Genomic DNA, 27,534 nt, shown 5'->3' on the forward strand with positions numbered 1-27,534 from the left:
TTCGGGGCTCTTCGTCCCGCTCCTCTTCCTCCCCGCTCCTCTTCCTCCCCCCCCCGGAGCAGCTCCTGCAGTGCCGGGGCGCGGCCCGTGACCCGGTGGTGTTATTTTAAAATAGCGATTTCTGCACCGAGTTGAGGCTTGGCCGCGCAGAGCGCTCCCCTCACGGGAGAGCGCTCAGAGCCACACGCAGGGCCCTGCTCGCTCAGAGCACTGGGCTGTGCAAAGGCAGCAGCTGCAGACGGGTTTCGCTGCAGCAAAGCTGCTACAACACACGAAGTTCTACCTCAACATGAGGAAGAACTGCCCTGCATTGAGGATGGCAGAGCCCTGGAACAGGTGTCCAAGAGGGCGGGGATTCTCCTTCTTTGGAGACATTCCAAGCCCACCTGGATGTGTTCCTGTGTCACCTGCCCCAGGTGACCCTGCCTTTGCAGGGGGGTCAGACTGAATCCCCTCCCAGCCCTGCAGTTCTGTGATTCTGTGCATTCTGTTCACATCACTTCTGTGATTCTGTGATGCCGCCCTGCTGCTCCTGGGGATTGCTGTGGGGGAGCAGGAACAGCTGGGTGATGCCACGGACAGCTCCTGTCAGCACCGGGGAGATGCAGCTCTGATCGGGGGTGGCTGCTGAGCCTCCCCTCGTGCTCGGGCAGCCCCTGGCAGGCAGCACATCACATCCCCACGGCGCCAGGCTCCCCCAGCACAGCGTTAAACAACGCGGCTCACATCTGTCGCCTGTTTGTTTTCCCGTCCTGTCCCCAGAGAAGGGCCGTGTACACAGGCAGAACGCTGCCATGGCGGTGACAGCTGGGCTCTGCTTCTCCCCCACAACGTGGAGCTGCACAGGGGCAGCACTGGTAGAAAAACTGCAGCCTCTTAACCCTCCCTCCACTCAGGAGGGTTTGGGATTAATAAAAAAAAAATACATGTACATGTGCACACATGCAGATAGAAATGTAATAGCTATGCATATACATGATGCATTATGTGTAAGGGGCATAAATTTACACAGACAGATTGCTCTTGGTTTATGCTAACGGGGGTCAGAGTACGCCTAACCCCGGGAGCAGAAGGTGGTGGTGTTTGTAATGGCCTTTTGTTCTCGGAGGAGATCATTCTCTGGGCTGGGCCCCAGGAAAGGCTGGTCCCTCGGCAGATGAATGCTGCCGTCGCTGCCGGGGTTACGTGATGGCAGAGCCGTGAGGCTGTTGACCGTGGTCTTCATCCAAAAATTCCAGCTGGATTTTATGTATCTCTAAATCACAAGGCTTTTCAGTATCTTGGATATGTGGCCCAGGATGGAATTGTATGGAAAAGCGGCCAAGGAAAGAAGCCTTCAACAAAAACCTTGACTTCAGAAATGAGTGAAGCATTCTGTGTTCAGAGGATCTGGTAATCTTGATTCCAGATCAGTGTTTGCAGTTATGGTTTCATATGAGCTATTCTTGCTCCCAGAAATCATTTATGAGGCCAAATAAAAGCAGAACTAGCTCCTAAAAGAATCTTGATTCCTGACTCACACAAGAAAATGGTACAGATTTAGTGCTAGCACCTCCCTGGAAAAGCAAAAATAAATTACAGGAAAGGGAACAGTGATCATAAATACCAATTTGGCTCACTCAAGCATTCAAAGCTGGTTACTGTTAACAATTGTCCTGGACAAAAAGTGACCACATGAGATACAGGGGACGTTTTTATGGACATTTTGTGCTTGGGAGAGGAATGAGTCCTGTCTCCATGCTGCACACTGAAATCAGAGCACCACAAATTCTCTGGGATATCTTTGGGATGGGGAAACTAAGCACACAATCTCCTCAAGAAAATGTAATGCTGCTGTTGTTGAGGTGCTGTAAACACAGACGGTGTTTGATAAACAGGTACATAAAACACATAAACCCGGGTTGCTGGGGCAGGGGGCGGCTCCCATTCCCCTCCCACAAAGCCAACTGCAAAGGGAACAGGTTGGAAATTGAGCCTGGCAATGAAGAGAGGGTTAATTTCTTTTGTCTCATTCCCATCTTCTGCCTTTTCCCTGCCATTTGCCCGCTTTCTCCCTCTCCCTGAGTGCAGAAGGAACACACCTCCACTCCCCCACTGAGGGTTTAGTCTTAGGTCGCCATCACATTCTAGAGGGACACGTAGTTTATAAATACAGCAGGGCCTAGCGTTACGAGGAAACATTTTATCAGAGAGCCCCGAACTGACGATTCAATTATTTTTCAATAAAACATCAGGGGAATGCGCAAACAGCTGCTCGCATCCTTCCACACAGCAAGTCAAACTTCAGGGCGAACAATGGCCGGCGAAAGGGGAGCCATCGCGGAGGCGGTGACAATGGGTTTCCTTACTCGGGGCTTTGTTTGATTTCCCCGTCTCAGTTTTGAACTCCCTCCGGCGGAGAAAGGCGAGGGGGTAGGACGGGGAGAGAGGGAAGCAGGCAGAGGGGAAGGAGGGTCAGTGGGAGTTAAAGCCTTTTGCAGCCTTTCTCTGCCATTCATGTGGTAATTGGGTGTCAAGCAGAGATCAGTAAGATGGAGCCCGGCCTCTGTGCCCGGGTTAAACTGCAGCAGAAAGAAAGCGGGAGCTGAACCGATGGAGGGCTGAATGTCATTAGGGCGGGAGGAAGCGGCTCTCCCCCGGGAGCCCTTCTGCCGGGGTGCTGGGCTGGGGGGGCCGCTTCCCATTCAGGGCATCCCTCAAAGCGGCCAGACAAAGCGGGAGGGCGTCCCAACAATGCCGCACCCCCGGCTCTACCTTCAATAGGGAGCTCTAAACAGGCGTTTAACCTTCAGAATAGCTGAAAGTGATACTCAAAGCTGAGGGGGTGGCTCGCCCGCCGCTGTTAGCCTCTTCCTGCGGCCTGCCGAGCCACTCGCATGGCCGGGGGCAGGAGCAAGGCTCTGGCTGCCCTCACTTCCTCGGGGCCCCTGGCACAGCCCCGGGCGGGTCGTGGGAGGTGTCGCCTCCAGGGCAGGATCAGGGCACAAATCCTGCCCGGGATGCTGGGGGCCCCGGGAGGCTGCTCCGCACCCTCAGGGATGGGAATGGAGGAAGGCAGGGCTGTAACAGGAGGGGTCATTTCCCGCTTCACAAACCTGGGATCATCTGTCAGGGATCAGGGAAGATCTGGGCAGTGACCCACATCCTGAGCAGGAATACCTCCTGGACTTGGACAGCATCACCATTGCCTGCAATCCCTGGGGCTGCCAGCCTGCTCTGCACAATCTCCATTGCCCAAAGCTCTCCCAGACCCTGGCCTGCCATGATTTTGTGCCTATGTGTGGACTTTTAATGAACCAAGAGAAAAGCAGATCAAAACCAAGATTACTTTGGAAGGTGGGATTTGCCACTGAAATGGGCCAGGCTCAAAAAAAGCAAAGCAGGACCCATCCCTGCTCCCTGAGGCTCGCTCAGCTGCACAGTCCAGCCATCCTGTGCTGTCCAGCAGCTCAGCAGCAAACAGCCCTAAGGACATTCTCTTCCCTCCTGAAGCCTCTCTGCTTTGGGAAGGAAAGCTGCTCCCTTCCCTCTCACACAGCTTGATGAGACATTCACAGCCCATCATTTTGGTGGAATCCTTGGCCACACAGTCTCTTCAAACTGGAGAGGGAGAAGCCACTCCTGGCTCTGCTCCTGGTTACACTGGAACCACTCAGGGGAATCAAGTATTTCCATTTCTAAAGACTGCACCAAAGGATAGTCTCTTCTTTAGTCCAGAATATTTCCCTGTCACTGCTTAAAGGCAAAGCCAGCTCCCCATAGTGCAGAGGAGCAGGCAGCTGTCATTGTTTGGGAAGGCTCTGGCACACCAAGAGTGGCAGGAGGAGGCTGGAGCGATGCAGTGTTAAAGATTGTCACAGACTTTCTCAGCAGCAGAAATTAATTTCACCCAGAAAGATTCTGAGCAACTTGCAAAGCCCTCATCTGCATTAAGGCTAAAATACACTTCAGTTTTGCACACTAAGCATGGCCTGGCTGGGCTAGACCTAGAGCAGACCAGAAAAAAAGTTGCCACATTTTTTGTCTTGATATATTGTCACTGTCCAGGACAGAGGGTCTGGGAGAAGCAGTCATCTCCATGGGGAAAAGTACATTTGGTTTGTAAAGCTCTTTGGATTTGCTTAAATTAGCAGTTTGATAATAACCCTGGAAAGGATTTTAATGTTTTCTTAACCTCATGCAAACAGAATTTTAAGTGTTTTAATTAAAACAGAACAATACCTCGTACTTTATGTATAGGACTTTTATCTACAGGCAGCTGTTGAGCCAGACTACTGCATTGATCAAAGGGGAGGGATGTCTCACAAGGTGTCTCTAATCATAGAGGATTCAATTAGCCTCCTCCTTTAAACTACACAAATAAAAAGATATTTTTAAAAATCAGATTATTAAACACTGGCTACTTCATTCCAAATACCTCTCTGCTGGAAGTGTTGTGGCTCAGCATTGATCCCAGGCTCAGCTCCACACCTGCACTAATATTCTGGGCCAAGAGCTGCAGGGACACTGGCACATAAACTTAATTTTTCCAGAGGAGCTGGGACTTTAGAAAGGCCCCAGGATTTCAACCCAAAGCTGACAGCCAGTGGAAAAGCTCTGATTGGTGTAGCTGGATGTTTCAGGGAATCCTGAAGCACTGCCAAGTGCACACAACCCTCCTCAGTCAGGACAAACAGCGCCAATGGTGAATGGTCCCCAGGCACCACATCTCCAGAGGGGCCCAAGCCCCCCATACCATTCTCACTGCACAGGGGGGCTCCTTTGAGCAGAGCTCAGGGCTGTGAACACAGCTCCCTGGACTCCCCTCTCCCTGGGGAATGCTCTGGCACAGAGGTGAGTGTGGTATGTGCACACTCCAGCCCCCCAGCACAGCCCTGCAGGTCTCTGCTATTGATGGGCTGAGTACCAGAGCCCTCTGTGATGTCTGCTGAGCTCTTTCCCAGTGACTCAGCACCTCCCATCTCCCCAGAGCAGGAGCTCTTACCTTGGGGAGGGGTCTCATCCTGCTCCTCTTGCCTGAATTGTGCAGCTCCCCCTCCTCAGAGCCAGCCCAAAATGCAGGGCTTGGGGTGAGCTCTCAGCTGAGCTCCAGCCAGGCCCAGCTCCTGACTTGTGCTGGCACCAGCAAAGGCTACATCCTGCTCCTCTCACAGGCCTGTAATTCCCATCCATCTCCAAAACCCAGCAACTCAAGCCAGTCTCCATTTGTATGGGCTCACCAGCAAACAAGTAACAGCCATATTTCCATAAGCTTCCAAAGCTATTCACATCTGCATTTAACAGGCTGTTCCCTGAATGAATAATTTCCTTTTTTTATCCTACCCTGCTCTCAGACAGACAGAAACACAGTGCTGAGTTTTGCCCTGCAACCCCTCATTCTTCAGCACAGCCATCTCCTGCAGGGAGGGAGTGCAGTCCCCCTGTATCCCCCTCTACCACTCTAAACCACGCATCTCAAGATAACCAACCCTGGACCTGATTTCAGGGAGGCCAAGCTTTTCCTCACTGCCTTTAGCAGAAGGCTGGATGAGGCCTGGTGGTTCAGGTTGCTGCCCACCACCCACCTCCTGCCCAAGTCTCCATCAGGCACAGTCTCCATCCAGCCAGGTGCCTGGGCACAGTGCACACCAGTGCCTGGAACTGCCACCAGCCTCACACCCAGCACCATCTTCTGTATCCAAAATTCACCTCAGGCCCCCACCCTGCGTGGTACCCTCCCACTCCAACATCCTGCGCTGGCAGGGCCCTGAGCAGCACAGGAGGGCTGTGACAGCCCCGGAGCGTGTCCCCCCGAGGGGCGGCGTTTGCCGAGCCCAGCCTGCCCTCCTCTGGTGGCTGCGGGTGGAACAGAGCCCGCAGGTGGGAGCAGAGCACCTGCAGAGTGCTGCACTCCCTGCACCGGCGCCCCGGCCCCTAAATATGATCCCTGAATGCAAAATTTCCTTGGTAAATTTCGTGGCAAAGCCGCTGTTTGAGGGCCGAGTCCCCTGATGCTGCAGGGCTGTGGGGATGATGTCTGTTTTCCACCGGCTGCTTTGGGACAGAGGCTTGTGAGTGTCCAGGGGACTGAAAAACTAAAATTAAAGCATTCAGCTTAGAGATGCTGGAGAGGACACCCATTTGAACATGTCCAAAGGTGAAGTTGGTATATAAAGGATGCAAATTTCCAACATTTTTCTTATGGTGTGGCTCACCAGGCAACACATTTCACTCAGGCTCATGGAAGACATTTGTCCCTGGCAGCCCCACACCAAGAAGGAGCCAGGTTCTCCTATCACCAGGGTTGGATGCAGAAGGTGTAAAAGATGGTTCTGGCAGCAGGGGAAGTGGAATGGCTACCAAAAAACCTGTCTGGAAGGGCAGAAATGAGCTGGGAAGTTCAGCATGGACAAACACAGAGAGAAGCAGAAGGAAGGGGAAATAGAGAAAAGGAGAGGGGTGGGAGAACCACATGTCCAAGGGTAAACAGGGAGAACTGGGCCAGAACAAACTGGCATGGTAATGCTGAGGATAGAACAAGGAAAAACAGGGTGTGTAGAGTTAGTGGAAGAAACTGGGAAGGGTCTGATCAACATGTTGTGTTCACATAGTCATTAAACCCAGCAGCAAGGGGCTCGTTCCCCCTGCTATAAGATAAGCCAAAATGCACACAGGGAGGTGATGCTCTGGAGTGGCAGTCCTCAAACCAGCAAAGTCCCCCACCTTCCCTCACGAAGCAGGACTGTACAAGGAAGAGGTAGGAAACAGCAGCATAGACCCATACTTGTGTTTAATTGTGAGACCAGGACGGACTGAGGCAGGCAGGTACGTTGGTGTGGAAGCACAGCTAGAAGAGCAGACACACCCTGCCCTCACAAAAGACAGATGTCATTTTAAGGAGTAACTGCTAAAAGCATAAAACCAAATTATTAAAAAAAAAAAAACAAAAATAAAACAAAAAAAAAAAAAAAAAAACCCAAAAACAACCCAACCCAGAGTTTTCTCTGGAAGAGAAATTTCTGCTTGTTTTCTGAGAACTGGAATTGAACGTCGCAGCTGAGGCTGTTTCATATCAGACACAACATGGGGAATTCACATAGCACAAGTCAGGTGTTTCACACAGACATTTCAGTTCAGGGCCCTGCTCTGGTGCTGGAGACAGGGAGGGCTCTTTTGGGAAGGGATGCAGAGCACAGGAAGTCAGGCTCTCACAGAGGCCACCCTCCAGAGGATGTTCTTTCCCCTGACAAGTTACCTCCTGAGTACATCTAAGCAAAGGCAAACTCAGCCCTTCTTCCCACTCTCCCATTTGCTTTCAGCAAGGAAGAAGGTCCACAAAACAATGCTGCATCCATAAAAGATGGAAGTAAAAGACCCAGAGAAGTGTCCACAAGATAGTGGGATTTGCTCATGTCCTCCACCATGGAGCAAGGCCACAAGGACATTTACAGTTGCACCCACGCTGGAAGAGGTGAATCAGTCCCAGATGAGCATCCCACCTCCCTGTGAGAGAAAATCATTCTCCAAGAGAGGACAGGCCTGGGCTATCCCTCCACCTACTGCACAAACCCGAGACACATTCAAAAGTACAGACAATAAATTAAGATTGAAAAAAAAAAAAAAAGGTCAGCGTGTATTATATATATATATATGTATATACACACACACACATATATATATAGATATAATATAATATAATGTGCGTGTACTTGTGAAAAACAGAAATGTCATCCCCAGGAGAGAGATGGCATGGCAGAAACACACCTCTGCCCCCCTCCTGAGCCCAACACTACCCTGCTCCCCTGATTCACAGCAGACACACAACACCAGCAAGGCCAAGCAGAGGGAAGGGGCTGCGCCTGGCACCCACCTTCCCTCTGCCAACTGGGTCCCTGTGCCAAGGAGAAGCTGGCTGCTTGGTAGAGAAGTGGGGAAGAGCCCAGCACTGGCCTTCACAAGGAAGGGTGGCTGCAGGCAGGAAAAGGTAGGGAAAGACAGGAAAAGCAAAGTGGAATGGCAGGGGCACCCCACCCCTCCTCAACTGGCCAGGGCCCTGCCCCTCCCATGGCATGGGACCACCACAACTGTATCAAGCAGAAAATAAAGCCATAATGAGTCAATGCTTTGGTATATGACCATCCCCCCTCCCCTCAATCCCCTGTGTGCTCCTCCCAAACCCTTATCTGTAAAACTTGTCAAATAAAATCTCTAGCGTGCCTTTTATATCACTCTGTGAACCTTTCCTTCCCCAGTGCCTGCCTTGCCCCCTCTCCCCAGCAGGATTTGGGAGGTGCCTGGCTTGAGCCCCACCAGTTACAGCTTCTGGTCTCCGGACTGGATTCTGCTGAACGCTGCCTGGTCCAGTGGCAGGTAACAGCCTTGCCTGGAGTCCAGAAAATACAACCTGTCCTTCACCAGTGCGGGGTCAAAGCCCTGCTTCCGCAGCTCCATCTTCTGGAACTTGTAAGTGCCTGAAATGGGGACAGAAGAAGGGTAAAGGATCACTAGCCACACACACTTCCATCCCCACCACACCTGTACAGCCCCAGACCCAGCCTTGTGTTCTCATGCCTCAAAACCACCTGAGGAACTGGCCACGGGCTCTGTGGGGCAGAGAGGCTCCATCCCCACACTAGAGTGACCTCTGTAACCAGGTTTTCCCCTCCCAGGCTCCCCCAGCTCCATGTCCAGTGTGACTGTGCATGCCATGGCTCACTTGTCTTGGAGACTTCGTGCAGGAACCGCAGGAAGACGGGGCGTGCATACAGTGGCAGGGCCTTTTTCAGCTTGCTGGAAAAGTCTTCTAGGTCACAGGAGTTCTCTGGGTCGGCGATGGCTGCCATTCCTGCCCTCCCTTCAACCCCTAAGAGGCAGAGAATGAAGGGCACTCAGACACACTGTCCCTGTAGCATCATCTCCCCTCTGCCCTGCACCAGCAAGACCCTGCTTTGTACTGAAGCATTGGCACATCCAGCTGTGTCACTGCTGTGTCATCACCCTGTGGCCAGAGCTACCAGTGACACCCTGCAGTCACAGTCATGGCCAGAGAGGACACAGGGTCCTTACAAACCAGCCAGAATCCGACCAAAGCTTGAGAGAATGAGAAGCCCTCTCATTCCTGCTAGCCACACCCCTTTGGTCTCCTCCCAGCTTGTCCATAGGGAGCCTCAGCCCACTCTCATCAATCTGGACATGCAGGACATGTTCACACCCAAGTGTTGGAGGCCTGCTTGCCTCTCCTGATTGTCCACTTCCCTCCCAGCTACCTGGGACCTCCACGCCATACACCACCACGTCCGTCAGGTTGAGGATGCGGCTCAGCGTCCCCTCCACCTCCGTGGTGGAGACGTTCTCCCCTTTCCATCGGAAGGTGTCCCCGGTGCGGTCTCGGAAGTACATGTAGCCATATTTGTCCATCACCAGGACATCCCCTATTGGAGAGCAATGAGCAGGCAAAACCATGAGGTGTTGGCTAGGAGCAACCCTGGAGCATCTCAGAGTCCCCATTCCCACACAAGTGCCTTTGTCCTTCATTCCCAGCAGATAGAGGGGTCCTGCTGGCCTCACCTGTGAGATAGGCAGCGTCCCCTTTTGCAAACACGTCCCTGGCAATTTTCTTGTTGGTGGCTGACTGATTCAGGTAGCCATCGAAGTGCTGCAGGGGATTGCTCCTGACAATGCGACCCACCAGCTGCCCCGGCTCCCCTGCAGTGAGAAGAGGGGATGAAGGGGGGGAACACCACCACCCCCAGCCCCCCAAGCAAAAAGGGTTGGTGTGGTTTAACTGAGGAGAGACAAATCCAGGATAATTATCCTGAGGTATTATGAAATAGTCACACTCCCATTGGGCTGAGGGGATTTTATCCCTGTGGTTGTCCTCACCTGGTCTGCAGCTGATGCAGACACCATCCGGCCCCCGGATCAGCTCCATAGTGTCTTCATCCACCTTCACCAAACCAATGGGGTGCACATTTGGTAGGATCCTGCTGTTGAAGCCACATGACCCAACCTAGAACAGAAAGAGCTCAGAGCTGTGGGCAGCAAGGACATTTGTCCCACCTGAACCCGCTGCTCACAACTCCCAGAACACCACAGAGGTGGCACCACACAACAGCCAAAACCCCTCTGGGTGGATGGAGCAAACAGCCCATTTGGGTTTCCAACCCTGCCCAGGCCAGCAGATCTATCACCCTTTGGGATACGAGGGAGGATTGTGGGCCCTTACATTGCCATCAAAGTTTCCCAGGCTGCAGTTGCACTCGGTGGCCCCATAGAACTCGGCCACCTGGGGGATGCCGAAGCGGGCCATGAACTCCCTCCAGATGGAGGCGCGCAGCCCGTTGCCCACGGCCATGCGCACGCGGTGCTGCCGCTCCGTGTCCTGGTACGGCTGGTTCAGCAGGTAGCGGCAGATCTCCCCGATGTACTGCACGATCTGGGAGCAACAGAGAGGAAAGACTCACTAGGGTCCCTCTGCCAAGCCCTGGGTTCTCTGAGGCTGCTTCAGGGCAGGACTGAATGGTACAACATACTCAAAGTTTGCTAAGAGGTGCAGTGAAAAAGAGAAGTTCTGCTAAGTCATCCAGCCTGTCCTTCCCTGGTTAACCCACCTCTCCAGGCTGTGAAACCCATCCACTATCTCCTGGCTAATGCTGGAACGTGAGGAGGACACGTGAAGCTACCAGCCCGGATGGGAAGGACACAGCCCCACCACCGTGCCAGGTGGTTTGGACAGACAGAACTGATCCAGGCCTCCCCCACTTCCAGCAGCTGGGCTCTCCCCACAGAGAGCTCTCTCCCTGGCACAGACCCCCAGGCTTCACTGCCCACTCCCCGCTGGCCCCTTCCCTCACAGCCTCACCGTGCAGTTGTATTTCACACAGTCCTCCCAAAAGTGTGAGGCTGAGAACTTCTTGCGGATGACAACCGTCACGCCCTGCAGCAGGCACTGCCCAATGCCCACGATGTTCCCTGCAGAGAAGCAGCCAGGAAAACCCTCAGTCCCCAAACACCTCCAGCCCAGCCCACCCAGGGAAAGAACTGGCAGGGCAAGGCAGAGGCCATGGCTGGCCCCCAGGGCCATTGCACAAGGGAGGAGACACGTGGCAGTATCATGTAGGGCAGCACTTTGCACCTAAATACCCCAGCATATCTCAGCCAGGCAGGCAGCACTGCTTCCCCTAGACTTTCCCCCCTAACTTTCCACAGGGAGCAGCAATAAAGAACAGGTATTCCAAAAGCAGGGTAGGATAATGCCCTCCCCACACACTCCCTGCTCCAAAGGTCAGCCAGATCAATTCTTGGCTTCCAGGGGAAAAGCAGAAAATCCTCAGTCACACACTGCAAGCAGCAGTCTCATCCTCCTTAACATGGAGATCACAGCCACACCAGCCTCCAGGGCTTGGCTGAGGGAAGGCTCAGTCCCAGGATGCTCTGTATGGCACACGTTACCTGCAGCGTGGTAGAGAGGGAGGCAGTCGTAGATTACATCATCAGACCTCATCCGGAAACCGTAAAAAACCAAGCTGGACATGCGGAAGTACCTGAGGGGAGGGAGAGAAGGAATGTCAGGAGCAGGGCCAGGGCTGCTGTGCCAGGAGAGGGCAGAGCTCAGCCCCATCCTCCCCAAGCCCCTGTTCACGGCCTTACCGGCAGTTCACCACAATGGCAGCCTTGGGCAGCCCCGTCGTGCCAGAGGTGTAGATGTAGAAGAGTTTATCTGGGGAGCAATGAGGAGACAGGGTCACATTCCCAATCTAGGAATTGGGAATGTGACCAGGAACCAGGCTGAACCAGGAGAGGGGGACAAACAAAATTTACTCTACTCTTGCCAGCTGAGCCAAAGCTCTCATGTAACAGCTCCAAGAACATCCTAGGATCATGCTGGGTTTGTTGGACACACGGAGGGTATGACAGGACACTGCTCCACACAGGGCTGGGCTTCCAACACTGGAGTAAGACCCATCCCAAACAGCCCTTGCCATCAGCAACCCCAGCAGTCTTGCCAGAGTTGTAACCCTCAAAACCACCACCACGTGTCTGGCCCCAAGAGCTGAGCACATACCAAGAAAGCCCTTAGCAGGGGGAGCTGGCTGGTGTCGCTGGGCCATCTGCAGGAGGGGGTCCAGGTGTTTTGCACCAGGGAGAACAGATTTAGGATTTTCATCCCCAGACCAGAAGAGATGAATGGATTTATCCAGGGAGGGCTGCACTTCCTGCATTGCTGAGGAAATAAAGAGGAGAGCTGGAGAAAAGCAGCAGGGTGGCTACAGCACAGAGACCCCCTGTCCTCCCAGACAGCCTGAGGGAGACCCTGTCCCACATAGCTGTACCCCACTGAGCTTGGCAGAGTCCCCAAAGGGCTCACAGCCATCCCAGGCAGATGTTGTTCCCATGATTAACAGATGCTGGGGCCACAGCCCAGACCTCTTCATGGACCAGAAGATCCTGTTTTCCACCTTCCCCCATCCAAAACCTCTTTGCCAAGAGGTTTGTTGACATCTTCAACCTCAGAGGTGTGGACTGAAACACACAAGGAACTGGAGCCAAGGTGCTGCAAGGATGTAGCAACAGCCATGGAGAGCAAGGGGAGGTTCCTCCTCTGCAGTGGGGCAGGCCCAGTCCAACCCAGGTCTCCATGCTGGGAATGGACTGGAGAGACACAAGGAAGGATCCTATACCCAGGCTGACCTGCCTGGGAGGCAGACAGCACTGCACTCCAGATCCTGCCCAGTGTCCAAAGGAATATAAAGCAAACAAACAAAAAAAACCAAGCACAAATCTAATTCCTGGATGATTCAACTCTCCATTCTCTCCCAGATCTCAGTTCTGTGGTGGGCAGGAAAGGAACACTGAACCCACCAGCTAGACACACGTCCCTCCACTCCAAAGTACTCCCAAAACATCTGCCAGCGCCTCACCTTCCATCATCTCCACGCCAAAAACCACAGCCTTGGAGCTGGAGATGGTGATGCAGTGCAGCAGGGCATCCAGGCGCAGGTGGGAATTCACCAGGGCCGTCTCCACGCCGATCTTGGCCAGCCCCAGCCACAGCCCCACGTACTGGTTGCGGGACTCCATGAAAAGCGCCACCACGTCCCCCGAGCGGAAGCCTTGGCCGTAGAAGAAATTGGCCACCTGGTTGGAGTACTCATCCAGCTGACGGAAGGTCCAGCTCTCTCCTGTGCCTTGGAAGATCAGCGCTGTCTTCTCTGGATATTTCCTTGCGGTCTTCTGGAAGATCTTGGCGATGGTGTTCTTCTCCTTGACGTGCCTCCATACCTGCCACTTCACCCGCAGCAGGACCAGCCCCGTGCTGCCAAAGAGGGGGAGCAAGAGGGCAGCTGCTCAGTGACCCCTGCAGAATCACTTCCTCAGCAAAGCCAGCACAGCACAAGGACCTTCTGAGGAGCTGCAAGAGCCCAGCACTGACACCAGACCCCACCTGGGGTCAGCAGCAGCTCTGCGTGCTCCCCTGAGCAGTGGGCACGTAGGCAGAACACATCTGCAGAGAGGCTCATAGCCAGGGACTGATGTGTTTGGAAGTCTGCAGACAGGGATGTCCCTGATCAAAGGGGCATTTCTGAGCCTCGAGTGCTCCCCAAGAGGAACCACCACTCCCTCCCGGCCATATCCTTGCCAGGAGCTGGCACAGCCTGACACCAACTCAGAACAAACCCTGCACAGGGACCTGGTGCTACGCCAGCAGCTTTGGGACAGGGTGAAGTACAAGGACAGTCAATAGACTTTGAGCTCAGCTGAAATCTATCCTTCTTGGGAAAACTTTGCCCGAGAGTTTGGGGTCACCCAGACAAGGCAAAGGGAGATCTCCTTCCAGCCAGGCCAGGTGCCAGCAGAAACCCAGGCTGTGCAAGGAGTCAGGGACTGTGCTCACACATACACACACACCAGCGCAGAGCAGAGGGCCAGGGGCGGACGGCTGGACCATCCCAGCCAGCACACCTACCTCACATCCCTTGGTAATGTCTTGAGGAATATGAGGAAAAACTCCCATCCACCAGATGCCAGGTAGAAGATGAAGAGAGCAGGGATGGCCTGGATCCAGGACAGTTCCAGAGTGACCCTGAGGAACAGCAGCACAGCTGCAAAAGCAGCCAAACGCAGCATTGTGGCCTGCAGGGAGAGAGAAACCACAGCCATCAACCCACGCACCACGGACCTGGTGATAACAACCCCATGGGTGTGGGATGCCTGAGCAGCCCCCAATTTCCTGGATGAGGTCCCTGAGTCATCAGTCCTGCTGGCAGTGAGGATGTAACCCAGCAGCCCCGAGCTCCCAGAGATGTAACTTTATCTGACCCTGGAGGTGGCCTCCAACTGAGCCATCAGCACGGCCCGGCCATTCCCACCTGGGGAGCCACATCCTGCACACCAGCCAGGGGTCTGGCCACGCCCCAGCAACATGAGATGCAGGATAAAGTCACTTCCATGGATGTGTGAGCAAAGTCATGGCAGGACGCTGTGTACAGATGATTGGAAGCCTCCACTCTACCCCAGAATCCCTCTGTCCTTAAAATCCAGTCTCCCAGGCCCCAGGCATGAGCTCTCCTGCATGCCTGGCTCCAGGACAGCCACCACAGCTGTTGGAAGAGCACAGCTTCATGTGCTCCACGACACAGCTCAGACAGGATCAGGGACAGGAAACTCAGTTCTTTGAGCTCTGCTTGTGTTTGCAAACCCTCGTGTTAGAAGGCAGTTTCCTGGCCTAAACAGGCTGGCGATACTGCCAGAGCAGGTCAGGGATGAGGCCAGGCTGGAGTGGGCAGAACAAGGGCTGTCACTGCTGCCAGGAGTGCCCAGGCCCCTGTCCCATTCCCTGGGGACAGTGACTGTCTCTAGTACTCGTCCCTCCAAAACAGCATCCCTGTCCCCATCCCAGACACAGCCCAGAAGTAGCTCTGAGACTCAGAGCTACTCAGGCAATAGCATTGGGAGGAGGAAAATGACAGAGATGTGACCCTCACAGCTCCTAGATAAAACTGGCCCTTCCTGGCATGGACACAGGCCAGAAAGGAAGGAAACATTTGCATCATTTCCCTCTTGAAGATTGATTTGCTGCTCTGAAGCTGGAAGCCCTGCATGGGCTCTAGTACAACTGGTGGGGCTGGGAGCCACTTGTGGCTTTCCCTCTGCTCTGTGCAGTGTCCCCAAATCCAAGGAGCTTCTGTGGAGTTGATACCAGACGCTGGCAGGGTGGGAGCCAAGGCAGTGCCACATGGTCACATCTTGTTCCTTGGCTGTCCCACCTCTGAGCTGTGCCACCAGCAGCAGGCTGGGATGCATCAGAGCAGAAGACGCCCCTCCCAGGGGGACACCTGGAGACATTTCCCCACCCATAGCCTTTACCCTGAGATTCTCCCTTGTGCCAGTGACCTCTGAACAGTCTCCATCAAACACCTACTCCCAGATGTGATGTCCCACAACACTGTCCCTCTGCCTTTTAGCAGGGCAGGACTCACTGTGCTTTTGCCTGGGAGCTTCTCTCTGCACTTACACAGGGCAATTTTTAGCTCACCATCAAACGACTGTGCCTCACACAGGCCTGGGCCCTCGGTTACAGCCTCACACCCGCCAGAGGTGGAGAGGCAGCAGCGGGGGAGCCCCACTCTGTGTGGGCAGCAAAGGGCTTAATCTCCCGCTCGAAGGCAAGGCAGGCTCAGGCAAGCCCCTGTTATCCTCTGCTCCTATCTCCACCTCACTCCGGCATCCCGGTGCCTCCTACGGAGATACCCGGGGAGATATTCCTGACAGATACCCGGGGAGATATTCCTGACAGATACCCGGTGTGTGGCTGCCACAGACCTCCAGCCCTCTGTTACAGATTCAGGTCTTGTCCAGCTGCATCAGCCCAGAGGAAACGAAGCCATGCCTGTAGCTCACAGCCAGCAGGCACCGAGGCAAAGCTCGGGGACCCACCCGGGGAGCACCGAGCCCGAGGAGCGGGTCCCGGGGGGGACAAAGGGCAGGTGGCCGGGCTGTGAGAAGCCCCAGCGCCAATGGCACCTGGGCAGGCACCTGTCCCCCACCTTGCCAGGACAGGGACCCCCGTGTCACGCCCCTGGGGACCCAGCAGAGTAGGTCGAGCAGCGCTGCCCAGCCCCATGACACGAGGCAGAAGGGCCGGGAGGGCCCCGCACCGGGACGCAGCCAGGCCCCGCCACCCAACCCGCCAGGCCCCGGAAGCGCCCGGGCACGGCCGCTCTCGGCGGGGCCAGGGCCCGCGGCGCGCTCGTGGGGAGACCGGGGGACGGAGGGGTCCCCACGCAAGCCACGGTGCCCCACGAGGAGCCCCGGTACCTCATGCGGACACCGGCGGAGCGGAGGGACCCTGGTGCCGCCCGCAGGGCCGCAGCGCCTGATGGGGAGCCCGCGGGGCTGCCCGCGGGGAGAGAGCGCGGCCGTCGCGACGGCGCCGGCCGCTGACGGAGCGGGATGGGGAGGATGGTGCCACGCTCTTACCGGACTCCGGGGCATCCGCTGAGGCCCGGCCACCTGCACCGGGAGCGGGGCCCGCCCGGCTCTGCGGCAGGGGCGGGGAGGGGCGGGCAGCGCGGGCCGCCGGGAGCTGTAGTCCCGCCCGGTGCACCGGCCCGGCCCCGCCGTGACGGACGCAGCGCCGAGGAACGGTGGCGCGGGCGGGGCGCGGGGAAGAGGCGGTGAGGGCGGCGCGGCAGAGCGAGGGCTCTGTGGCGCAATGGATAGCGCATTGGACTTCTAGCGTGTGACGGGAGTCATTCAAAGGTTGTGGGTTCGAGTCCCACCAGAGTCGCATTTTGCCGCCGGGGCGCGGCAATCGCTCCCGGGGCTCCGCGGCCGCACCGGACCGGGGGGAGCCGCGCCCGCCCCCGGGCGCTGCCCCCGCGCAGGGTCCGCCCGTCTGCCGGAGAGCGCGGAGCGGCAGATTCGTTTTGGGAGCGAAGTCAAGGGCGGCCCGGGCACCGCAAGAAACCCGGCCCCACCGGGGAGCTTACCCAGCATCCATCCCAGCAGCTCAGGAGTTAATTGTTACCGCGTTCCCGCAGTACGGGCATGGTGGAGCTGCCACTTGCCCACAGCGAATACATCCTCTCCAAAAAAAGCATTTTCATATGGCTGGTGTCTACCCTCCCCAAACCGCCCTCTGCTCCCTCTGCCGCCTGCTTTCCGCAGGCTCCTCAAGGATGGCTGCAGGAGCAGGAGCCACAGAGACTGCTACTTGATCCGGCTGAGCAGATGCCGTTTAAAATTACACAGTGTGCCATTTCTGTAGCGCTGGCACCAGCCCACTGAGCCACACGTGGCTGCACGAAGGCGGCACCACCAGCACTGACAGCCCGGACATTTCAAGGCCTCATTAAATAACCCAATATGCAGCAAAAACCTCTCTCACGGCCATCATTTCCCACGTTCCCTTGACAGTTCCTGGAAGCAAATCTTTGCTGCCCTTTGGTTTATTCACCCCAAGGTTCTGACATTTCTGGGTCATTTTACAGGCAAACGTTTCTTTCATCTCGACCACTGCACTAGGATAACACCCACACTGTGTGTTTTACTGACATACATAAAGATGTATTTATATACTGACTTTTCGTTTGAAATAACTCTGGGAGGATTTGGAGAAAAACCCAAAGTCTGGCTCATGGGGTGGCTGATGCAGGGAGAAGTTAAAAAAGGAAGTCTGGGCGGCAGGAAGAAAACCTGCTGAAGGTAAAAAGAGGTGAGGCTTCACATCAGATCTCCAGCTCAGGAGGGGAGATGGGACAAAAGCACAGGGGTAATGAACTACAAGCCCCAGTGTGGATTTATTAAACAAGAAGGAATTCCAACAGCAAACACACATGAACAAAGAGCCCCTGGCCTCGTGGCTCTTTGCCATCACATCCAGCAACTCTGCTCCCTGGCTGCTGCAGTCTGGAGCACAGTTTAATTAACCCAGACAGCAACCAGCTCCCAGACACAGCACCAGCAGCCGCTGTTTCTGCACTCACTGGGTTCAATCCCATCATCCCAAATGTGTCATTGTGTTGCCCAAGGAAAGGATGATTCCTACTGAATAGCCAGCACAATCATGCGGATTTCATCATTTTTGATGGGGAGGGACTACAGGGAGACACAGCAGACTGGGATCAGCTCTCAAAACAGCCAATCCAGGAGGGAAAATATCCAAAGGTATTTCTGTGCCTGCCCTGTGGGCACAATCACACACTGCCTGGTCTCTGAGGCAGGAAGTGAGGCACATCCAGTGTGACCCAACAGGAGACCAGTCAGGCACCAGTACAGAATGGGATTTCACCACTGCACACACCACATCTGTCCCTGTGCTCCTCTGGAAAATCATGGGTTTAGCTCCAGTCCAGGGCAGCCCCAAGATTTGAAGCCTCAATCTTCCCAGGATGGGAAGGGTGGGAGGAAGGATTTACCTGCACAGCCCTGGGGCTGCAGAAGGCCAAGGCACCCATTTGCTGCAGATGCTCCCTCCCCATCCCAGCACTTGGGAGCACCAGTACTGGAACGCTGCTGCTGGGAGAGCTGAGCAGCCAGACCAGCTGGCAAAGGCACATCTGACCTTGACATCCCTCAGCCAAAATCACAAACAGGTCGAGTTTTTGCCACAGCCCGGGGAGATGCCAGCTGGCCCCTAGCAACAGGCTGGAGCCAGCTCTTGGCAGGAGGAAACACAGCCCTCGGGTCTCTGGTGGAAGAGCTGCAGCCACGCTGTGCTGCGGGCAGGGCAGGAGGGTTTGGAGCGGCCAGCAGGGATCCCCCGGCCGTCCCACAGGAGCTCTCACACCCGGACGGCCGGGGGAGGGAGGATGCCGAGCTCCGCCCGCAGGGACTCCACCGGCTGCTCCCAGCGCTGCTCGTAGTACACGTTCAGGACACAGCTGGAGTTGAGCCCGCTCCGAATCGCCCAGGGAACCAGCTCGGTGGCCAGGACCTGCAGCTTTCTGGAACAAACGACACAGGTGTGGCAGTTTCTGATACGCACATTGTGTTAATTTCTTTCTCCGTTGTAGGCTGATGACAAGCCCATGTGTCCCATGTATCCCTTTAACTTTCTGGCACCCCCTCTGCTTAACTCATAGGGGAAACTGAGGCACAGAAGAGGATGGTGTGGCAGGAAGGTTACAGTCAACACCAACCCAAGGCCAGAACTCACGTTCTGCAACTGCTGGGCAATAAAAAAAATGTGCAGGGAACAGCTCCCAGTGTGGTGAGGGTCCCACTGGCCATCCAAGGCCTGGAAATTGCTCCTGCCTGGCACAGGGGAGCTGGTGTTGAATGCAGATTAAGCATCAGGTTCTGCTTCAGTGACAAGGCAAAGCTGGGACGTGAGGAAAGCAGTAGGCTCATGGAGGGATCTGTGACTGAGCCCCCACTGCAAACCAGCAGTGTCCCCTCTTTGTCCCCAGTGGGCACAGGAAAGCAGCACACAGGGCAGGGACCGGGCACGTACCGTGAGCTGAGGCGGGCAGGGCCGAACGCTGCTCCCAGGACACACATGGGCAGCCCCGTCTGGATGGCCTCAAACCACTTCACCACCACCTCACCTGGGGGAGCAGGGAGGCTGTGAGCACACAGAGCACCTGCACCAAGGGCAGCCAGGGCTGTGTGGCTCCTCTGCCCTTCCTGATGATGGCTGCTTGGGAATGCTTCCTCAGGATGGGCCGTGTCACACACCACCCATCCACCCCAGAGGGATGGCACCCCACAAGCCCTGGGAGCTTGGGGAACACATCCCAGGCAGTCCAGCTCCCTGCAGACCTCGGCAATGCAGTGCCAAGGCCTGATGCTCTGTGTGGCTCTGCCAGCACAGGCCTGTTACAAAACTGCCTGGACTCAGGCAAAGCCTGGAGAGCCCTGTCATGCTGGTCCCCACAAGTACCAGCAAGGCTGCACCTGTGACCTGCTATTGAGTCAGCCACAAAATGAGGGCAAAGGACACAGAGATGTGCAGATAAGGAGCAACCAGGAATTCCCTTCTGCCTTCACACAGAGCTTGCAAAACATCCCTCCCTCTATGCCACCCTCCCTTGCCATGCAGAAACCACCCAGCCAGTGCCTGCCTGTGCCCAGGGCTTGGGCAGAGCATCTCCCAGCAGGGAAAAGGTGACATCTCATGGCCTCTCATTCACCACAGAGCCAGTGATGTAAGACAGTGATGATGCAAAATCCTCCCCTCCAGGCTGAGGATCAGGGAGTCCAGCTGGCCCAGCCTGCTCCATTTCTGGGAGGCAGCTGAGCACAATCAGCGGGTTTGGCAGTGCAGCTCTCTAAGCCCACTGCTGCTCACCCAGCATGTTGGTTGGCATGCCCAGGAGGGTGTGCATCAGGTCGTGCACTTCCCGGTACCGCTGGATCACGTACGCCAGCTCCTCGTCATCCACAAACTTGGGCGGCATCCGCGTGTCTGGAGAAACTTTCTGCAAGTCCAGAGAGGCCCAGCTCAGCTCTGTGGCTGCAACCCCACCTGTGCTGCCAGCACAGGGATCAGGCACAGAAATGTGCCCCCCATGAAAGCCCACACTCACGTTGTCCTCCAGGAACCGGACGTACTCCCGGCCCAGCGAGCCCTCCGGCAGCCCCTGCAGCCTGGCCATGTCCAGGGTGGACAGACGGATGCGAGGCCGTTCCCTGGAAGCCAAACACAGCTCAGTGAGACTCCCAGAGAAATCCACAGCAGCAGGTCCTGCAGAAAAGGAGCCCTTGGAAACCCCCACCGCTGCCTCTATCCATCCGTGCTATTTTCCCTCTGTACGGACAGCACTGTCTGCACGTCTGTTGCAGAGGCTGGGATACAAATTGCTTAAAGGATCTATCTACCTGAAGCCTTGGCAATAAAAGGGCATTTATCTTGTGTGCTTGTAACAACTCTAGTGGAAAAAACACTGGTGTCCTCTGCACTGAAAAGCTGCTGCTGTGTGGGCTGCCAGCCAGGCACAGCCCCCAGCCCTGCACAGCAGAGAAATCTAATGCCCTGCACAGCAGCCAGAGCTTCAAAGGAGCAGCCTCAAAGAAGAGAAGGAATTTGTTCTAAGCACAGGTTCAATTTCAATCCTGCTCACACTTTCACCACCAGCCACATGGCAGCCACGGGCTCCTCTACAGGTTGTTGGCAAACAGGTGCCTCACAGCCTTGGAAGTAAACAAAAGCCCTTTTATTTCCATTCATAGAGTAAACTCTTCCCATGATAAAAGATCCAGGAGCTGCTGAGCTCCTAGAGTGCAGGTGCCAGGGAGATAAGCATCACTGGCACCAGTTTCACACTGGCTGCAGATATTTCCTTGTGTACTTGTTGTCAAAGGGACCTCAGCAGCTTGGAGAATAAAAACAAAAAGACCTGTGTGCCCAATTCAGACTGCTGCAAATCCCTGCAATACCACAGGGCAAGGAACAGGTGGGTATGTCCCTTCCTAACCCTCTCCCTGGGCAGTTCTACTGGGATTCAGCCCCATTCCACTACTCTGAATGTTTTACCAAGTCAACTTCTCAAACCAGGATGAGGCTGGTCTGCACAAGCATATGGCAAAAGGCAACTTTTCTCAAGCTCCTATGTGACACAAGCAGCAGGTGTGACTCATGACAGGGAATAGGGAGAAGGCAAGCAGGTATACAGTGAGAGCTTGGTTAGTAAGAGAAATCCCTCCTGGTCCTCAGCCTTGCTGCACTCAACAAGTCCTTGCAGACATGGAAGCAGAAATGATGGAGTCTTAAAAAAGAAAACAAGAGAACTGGCCTCATTTCAGCTTGAGCCAGGAAAAAAATATGGAAGTGTCTAAGGAGGAGGAGACCAGCAGAAACAGATCCTCTAATGCAAGAAAATGTAGCAGCAGGCACAGGGAAGAAACCCATGGATGCAGTGTGTTCTCATCACTGCTCAGCATCCACATCCATGGATTTCTCCCCTGTGCCTGCTGCTGCATCTCGTGGTGTTGGCAGCTGCCAGTTCCAGCCGCGAAGCAGAACAGACAGGCAAGTGGTGCCTGCCCTTAGATGTGTCACAGGGCTCCTGTGAACGTTAAAAATAAAACTAGCCTGGAGGGTTAGAGCTACAAAACACTTGTGCTGCTTCCAAGCTCTCCCTGCACAGGGCCAAGGAACCTGCCTGGCCTCCTCTGCCACCCCACCACAAACCACATGGCAAAGGAGGGAGGGATGGGGAGGGACGCACTGGAGGATGCGGTAACCTTCAGGGTGGTTTTTCATCTTGTCTCGCAGGTTTGGCAGGGCCAGGCAGCCCGTGGTCTCCCCAAGCACTGCCACCATGTCTGAAAGAGAGACCAGAGAGTGACCCAAGAGCTGCTTTCGCAACACCCAGCTACCCTTGGTTGGCAGGTGAGGAAACAGGGCAATGAACCATAGACCAGGAGCAGGCAGGAAGCCCGTGGCAAGGTGGGGATCCCATAAACCACAAATCTTCAGCTTCAGGGCTACTCTGCCCTGGTGTCACCCACATCACCCTTCCTGGGAATGGGGTGGAGGAACTGTCATGAGGCCTGGGGGACTCTGGAGGAACAGACCGGTCTGGGTGGCATCACAAGGGGTCACACTGGGGAGTGTTCGGGTTTCCTCACTCCCTCTTTCACAGCCTCCTGCACCGTGTCAGTTCTCAGCCCTGCGCTGGCCCCAGGCTCTCCTGTGAAGCCTCCAGGCTGCAGGGAGCGGGGTTTGGACGCACGGGGAGGCAGGCGCTGCCCTCGCCGGCCTTACCGTGTCTGTAGGGGTCATAGAGCGCCATGACCGCGGAGCCGGCGGCCAGCAGCGCCTTCTGCAGAGGGCTGGTGGGGATGTGCCCGGGGTACAGCTGCTGCCACCCTCCCATCTCCTCCTCCTCCTCCTGGCCGCGTCCATCCCGGCCCCGCGGCTCGCTGTGGCTCGGCCGGGCTCTGCCTGCGGGGAGCAGCGGGTAAGGGAGGGCTCGGCTGCGGGGCTGGCCCGGCCGCTCCGGGGGCTGCACTTGCCTGGGTGAGCGGGACCCCCCCGCAGCAGCAGCGGGACCCCGGCCCGCGCCGCCCTCAGCAGCAGCCGCCGCATCCCGGCCCGGCCCCGCCGCTGCCCCGGAAGCGCCCGGAGCGGGGCGGGGCGGCGGCCATGGCGGCGCCCGGGCTGGCCGGGCTGTTCGCCGTGTACAAACCGGCGGGGGTGGCCTGGAGCCGCGTCCGGGAGGCGCTGGAGACGCGGCTGCTGCGCGGTGAGCGAGGGCGGCGGGACCCCCTACACCATCCCATCCCCAGGGGCTGCCGGTGGGTCCCGTCCCGTCCCCAGAGGCTACCGGTAGGACCCGTCCAGTCCCATCCCATCCCCAAGGGTTACCGATGAGGCCCGGCAGGTCCCGTCCCGTCCCGTCCCATCCCATCCCATCCCGTCCCGTCCCGTCCCGTCCCGTCCCGTCCCATCCCATCCCGTCCCGTCCTCAGGGGCTACCGGTGGGGCCCGGCCGGTCCCGTCCCGTCCCCGGGGTTCGCCGGCCGGCCCTGACTCCCCGCTCTCCCCCCGGTTCTCTTTCAGAGCTGAACGCGGCTCCGCAACGCGCCCCCCGGCAGCAAGTCCGCTTCCTCCCGAGGCCGGCCCCGGAGGGCGGCGGGGCCGTGGAGCTGGTGGCTGCCAGCGTGCCGGTGCTGGCCGACCACCCCCTCGGTAAGGGCACGGCGGGGCCTGGCCCGGGGCACACCGGGGACCGCTGGGAGCCCCGGGCAGGCGCTGCGGAGCCGCTCCATCACTGTCTCCGTTGCAGTCCGAGGCCCGCGGTTCAGGAAGCTGAAGATCGGAGCGGGTCACAGGCTGGATGTGAAGGCTTCGGGAGTTTTCGGTGGGTCTCGTTCCGGGGCAGCACCGTGTCCTGCTGCCTGCGAGGTGATGGGTTTCCATGCAGGGAAGATGGGTGCTTACCTTTGCACTGCAGCAGCCCCTGGATCTCACAGCCCCACTGGGAGTTAAGGGCTAAAACACAGAAGAAATGGCCCAGCAAGCTGCTGGCAAAGCTAAATGGAGAGACCCAGGCACACTGGGTTCTTCTAGGGGACACCAATCCCCACTTCTGCTTCACCAGCTCAGTTGGCTTTGCTGGGGCTGGCACTGCTGAGCATTTGCCCTGAGTGCCCAGGTGGAAAGTTCTGGGGAAATTCAAGAACTCTATGGTTTTCATGCCAGACAATAATCTGGAGGTCTAATTGTACTGCTCAGATGTGACTCCTAAGGAGATACAGCCCTGTCCACAGGGCAAGAGTGCTGTGAGTGTTCAGTGCTGTGTAAATGCACATCAGTGACTTTGTGAGGCTGAATAACAGGCTCCCCATTTTCTGTTTCAGTGCTTGGCATCGGCCATGGGAACAAGCTGCTCACTGACCTGTACAACTGCCACCTGACCAAGGTAGGTGCTGGCTCTGAACAGGTCCCAGAGTGCCATCACATTGGCCCAAACCAACCTTGTGATGTTGATTCTGCACTTAAGTCTCAAACCTACCAATGCTTTTGAGAGCCTTTTAAGGTCCAGAGTTTCATTCTTTACGTGAGCATCCACTTGTGGCCTTTTGAGCACAGAATGCTGCTTTTTGTATAAAACTCTCATAGCCTGCAATTCTGGCAGCTGCACGGTGCACTACTGTTGTTCAATTACTTGGAGCATTTTTTTGATAAATTGCACTCTTTGTCCTTCTTCCAGGTTTATACTGTTGGTGGGCTTTTTGGTAAAGCCACTGATGACTTCTCAGACACAGGAAATTTAATAGAGAAGACAACATTTGGTAAGAAACTGATTTGATGTGTTGTTGTTTTGTTGTTTTTTTTAAACAGACCACCAAACTACAGATTAAAACATTTAATTAGGTGAATTGCACAATGACAGAAGCCACATCTTGCATGTCTTCTAGCCTTTGTTGATGTTGTAGCTCCGCTGTTCTAAATCTAACCGTGATATAGCCAAAGCCAGTGTGAATGGTGGTCACAGTGGTTGCTACTGGGTTGGTCAGGACCCAGATCTGTGAATCACATTTGGAGGTAGCAGTTAGGAGATTTCATTGAATGAAAACATACAATAAGAAAACTGGAGCATCAATGTTTTGGAATCATTTAAGCAAAATAACTCTTCCCTTTGCAGTCCAGCTCTGTGCTGCTCCATGTAGAGCCAGGGGAAGTGACTTTGCAAAGGCCACCCCTCAGCTCTCATCAGCCCCCTTTGATGTGACTGCCTGCCCGAGGGACAGCAATACCTCAGTGGCACTTTTCAGACTTTCCAGTTTCTGGATGGATAATTGAGACTTTGCCTTTTTGCCTTACTGTTTGCAGATCATATCACAAGGGAGAAGCTGGAGAGGATTCTTGCTGTCATTCAAGGGACAAATCAAAAGGCCCTGCTGATGTGAGTATCCACCAGAGCAATGAGCTGATCTGATCTCCCACTGCCATGTGCTGGTCTTCAAAATAAATGAGAGGATTTTGTTTCCCATAATCAAAGTCTGTAAAGGTTGGAGTGCTAGCAAGGGGCAGAGAGGAGTTACTCTGAGTGCTCTGTACTCTTGTGAGAGGTTGCAGTTAAATGTTCTTCTTGTATCCCAAAATCTCCAATCTGCTGGTTTAGGACCAATCTGCTATATTAAGGCTGACAAAAATAACTTGTAGACACGACCAAGTAGCTCCATCCTAAACTGTGCTACACTACTGATAGTACATATACCACAAAAATATATGCAGAAGCTCACTGGATAGTTTTAAGAATAAAAATTGCATTTCTGTTTTATTTGGGATGGACATACTTTGAATCTCTTTGAAGAAATTTCTAAATGTCTCTGCTGCTTTCTTTTTTTTCCTAGGTATTCTAACATTGATATGAAAACACAAGAGGCATATGAGCTGGCTGTCAAAGGCTTGATTCGCCCCATGGGAAAAAGCCCCCCAATAATCACAGCAATCCGATGCCTCCAGTTTGCACTTCCAGAATTCCAGCTAGGTAGGACTGGCACAGAATGTACTGGGGAACTCTGAGTATGTATTATGGCAAATAAGTTGGTAAACTTCATTTTCTTACTCATGATTTAATGCAAAATGAGTTGGTGGGAATTTATTATCAGCTTACAACTTCTCTGGTAAATCCATCCAGCTCGTACCTTTTTCCTTGCCAGTTCAGATCTAAGCCCAAGGCTGGAAAATTTGCATCATGAATACTTTTGGGGGAAATTCTTCTTAGCTCAATGTTTCTGTGTAATGCATTTCAGTGCTGGGTTTTGGGCTTTTTTTAAGTGTGGTTTGTTTTCCTGTAGCCTGCCCCCTTTCCCTCACAAATTATTTGTCTTATTAAAATAGGTGCCTTTTTATCCCCTTTGAAATACCTAAATTTCTACATTACTCTTCTATATCTACAGGTTTGTTTTCTAAAGTATTTATGTATAAATATATAATAATAAATAACAAATTTATTTATATAAAGTATTTATAAAGGGTGTGGAACACCCTGCAGTATTCCAGAAAATCATAGCATGCTCTTAGTGTCTTCTGCCTAACCAATTCTTTCAGCGTAACTGTGATGTCTGGATTTACAATGTCAGAGCTTTGTCCAAGCTTTGCTTCTGAAGGAATATCTCTGTCCTCCTAGAAATCCATTGCTTGCATGAGACTCAGCAGTACCTGAGGAAGGTGGTTCACGAGATTGGCCTGGAGCTGAAATCATCTGCTGTGTGCACACAAGTGCGGAGGACGCGCGACGGCGTTTTCACGGTGGACGACGCTCTCCCGAGAACTCAGTGGAACCTGCAGAGCATCCAGGAGGCAATTAGGAACTGTCAGCTCAAAGTGCAAACAGAGCTGGAGAAAACCCTGGCAGCACATGAGGAGAACAGTCCTCTCCATCAGCTGGATGGGACACAGCTGAGCATGCTCTGCAGGAGCCTCCGTGAGCAGCACAATACAGCAGAGTCGTGCCAGCGAGGTGATGGACAGCAGAAGGAAAGAGGTTAATTGCAGTTCACTTCCACCCTTTCCTTGAGATGACTTTTATCAGAGGCTGTTTTTTCTTCAGTGACAGACTGTATCTTTTTTTTTTTTTTAAGCATCACAAACAGTTCATTAACAGGAGGTAGCTGTGCCAAAATTCCTGTTGATTTTGAGAACATTAGGTTGCTAAGGGATATAAAAACCCATTCCTGTATTGTTTAGCAGCAGGAAGTGGTGTCTTAGAAAGCTGTATTCCCTTGACTGCACACATTTGTTCCTTGCAACTGGCAGCATAATTTATCTGCTGTATGGATTTTATTTTCCCTGTGTTCTCCTGGAGTATTTTCTTTCCATTAGCTCTGATCTCAGCGACAGGAGAGCTCAAGATCAGGCCAGATGAGGGATGTATAGGAGAAAACACAGCTTACCCAAAGCAATGCAAGGAAATGGTTCTATCCAGAGTAGGCATGTGATGAAAAGTGGCTTATAATGGGGACTAATGCACAGGATACACAAAAATAAAATGGAAAATGACCTAACGGGGAAGAGGTTGGTTCTTGGCTCAGTACTCATCCATGTACATTGGCCCATAAAATCTCAGCAAGTGCTACTTTATTTTACCCTTTTTT

General features: G+C 54.6%; 3 protein-coding genes and 1 non-coding gene across 5 annotated transcripts; 2 read left to right on the forward strand and 2 right to left on the reverse strand.

Annotated features, from left to right (window-relative positions):
* Positions 1–6,752: 6,752 nt before the first annotated feature.
* SLC27A4 (solute carrier family 27 member 4) lies at positions 6,753–16,617 on the reverse strand. 2 transcript variants are annotated; one of them, XM_074556613.1, is made up of 13 exons: positions 16,459–16,617; positions 13,946–14,112; positions 12,900–13,294; positions 12,044–12,202; positions 11,629–11,698; positions 11,431–11,522; positions 10,841–10,950; positions 10,205–10,414; positions 9,862–9,988; positions 9,547–9,684; positions 9,246–9,410; positions 8,696–8,842; positions 6,753–8,450 (listed from the first exon to the last, which is right to left on the reverse strand). In XM_074556613.1, exons 1-13 carry the CDS (start codon positions 16,471–16,473, stop codon positions 8,293–8,295), a joined length of 1,953 nt encoding a protein of 650 aa, XP_074412714.1. In that variant the 5' UTR covers positions 16,474–16,617; the 3' UTR covers positions 6,753–8,292. The 2 variants fall into 2 exon arrangements, with proteins under 2 accessions (XP_074412714.1, XP_074412713.1); XM_074556612.1 differs by lacking the exon at positions 16,459–16,617 and adding an exon at positions 16,297–16,427.
* Positions 16,618–16,679: 62 nt separating this feature from the next.
* Positions 16,680–16,768, forward strand: TRNAR-UCU (transfer RNA arginine (anticodon UCU)). The gene is given in 2 exon segments: positions 16,680–16,716; positions 16,733–16,768. It is a non-coding gene; the product is annotated as a tRNA-Arg (tRNA).
* A 993-nt stretch (positions 16,769–17,761) lies between these two features.
* On the reverse strand, positions 17,762–23,074 carry COQ4 (coenzyme Q4). The gene is made up of 7 exons (XM_074556614.1): positions 22,938–23,074; positions 22,691–22,866; positions 22,152–22,248; positions 20,511–20,613; positions 20,273–20,402; positions 19,436–19,529; positions 17,762–18,926 (listed from the first exon to the last, which is right to left on the reverse strand). The coding sequence occupies exons 1-7, from the start codon at positions 23,012–23,014 to the stop codon at positions 18,764–18,766; spliced, it is 840 nt and encodes a 279-aa protein (XP_074412715.1). The 5' UTR covers positions 23,015–23,074; the 3' UTR covers positions 17,762–18,763.
* On the forward strand, positions 23,038–27,444 carry TRUB2 (TruB pseudouridine synthase family member 2). The gene is made up of 8 exons (XM_074556615.1): positions 23,038–23,171; positions 23,489–23,617; positions 23,715–23,789; positions 24,289–24,350; positions 24,642–24,723; positions 25,265–25,337; positions 25,789–25,925; positions 26,568–27,444. Exons 1-8 carry the CDS (start codon positions 23,072–23,074, stop codon positions 26,927–26,929), a joined length of 1,020 nt encoding a protein of 339 aa, XP_074412716.1. The 5' UTR covers positions 23,038–23,071; the 3' UTR covers positions 26,930–27,444.
* The last annotated feature ends 90 nt before the right edge of the window (positions 27,445–27,534 follow it).

This window comes from Zonotrichia albicollis, chromosome 21 (genome assembly GCF_047830755.1).
Source record: "Zonotrichia albicollis isolate bZonAlb1 chromosome 21, bZonAlb1.hap1, whole genome shotgun sequence".
Lineage (NCBI taxonomy): Eukaryota > Metazoa > Chordata > Aves > Passeriformes > Passerellidae > Zonotrichia > Zonotrichia albicollis.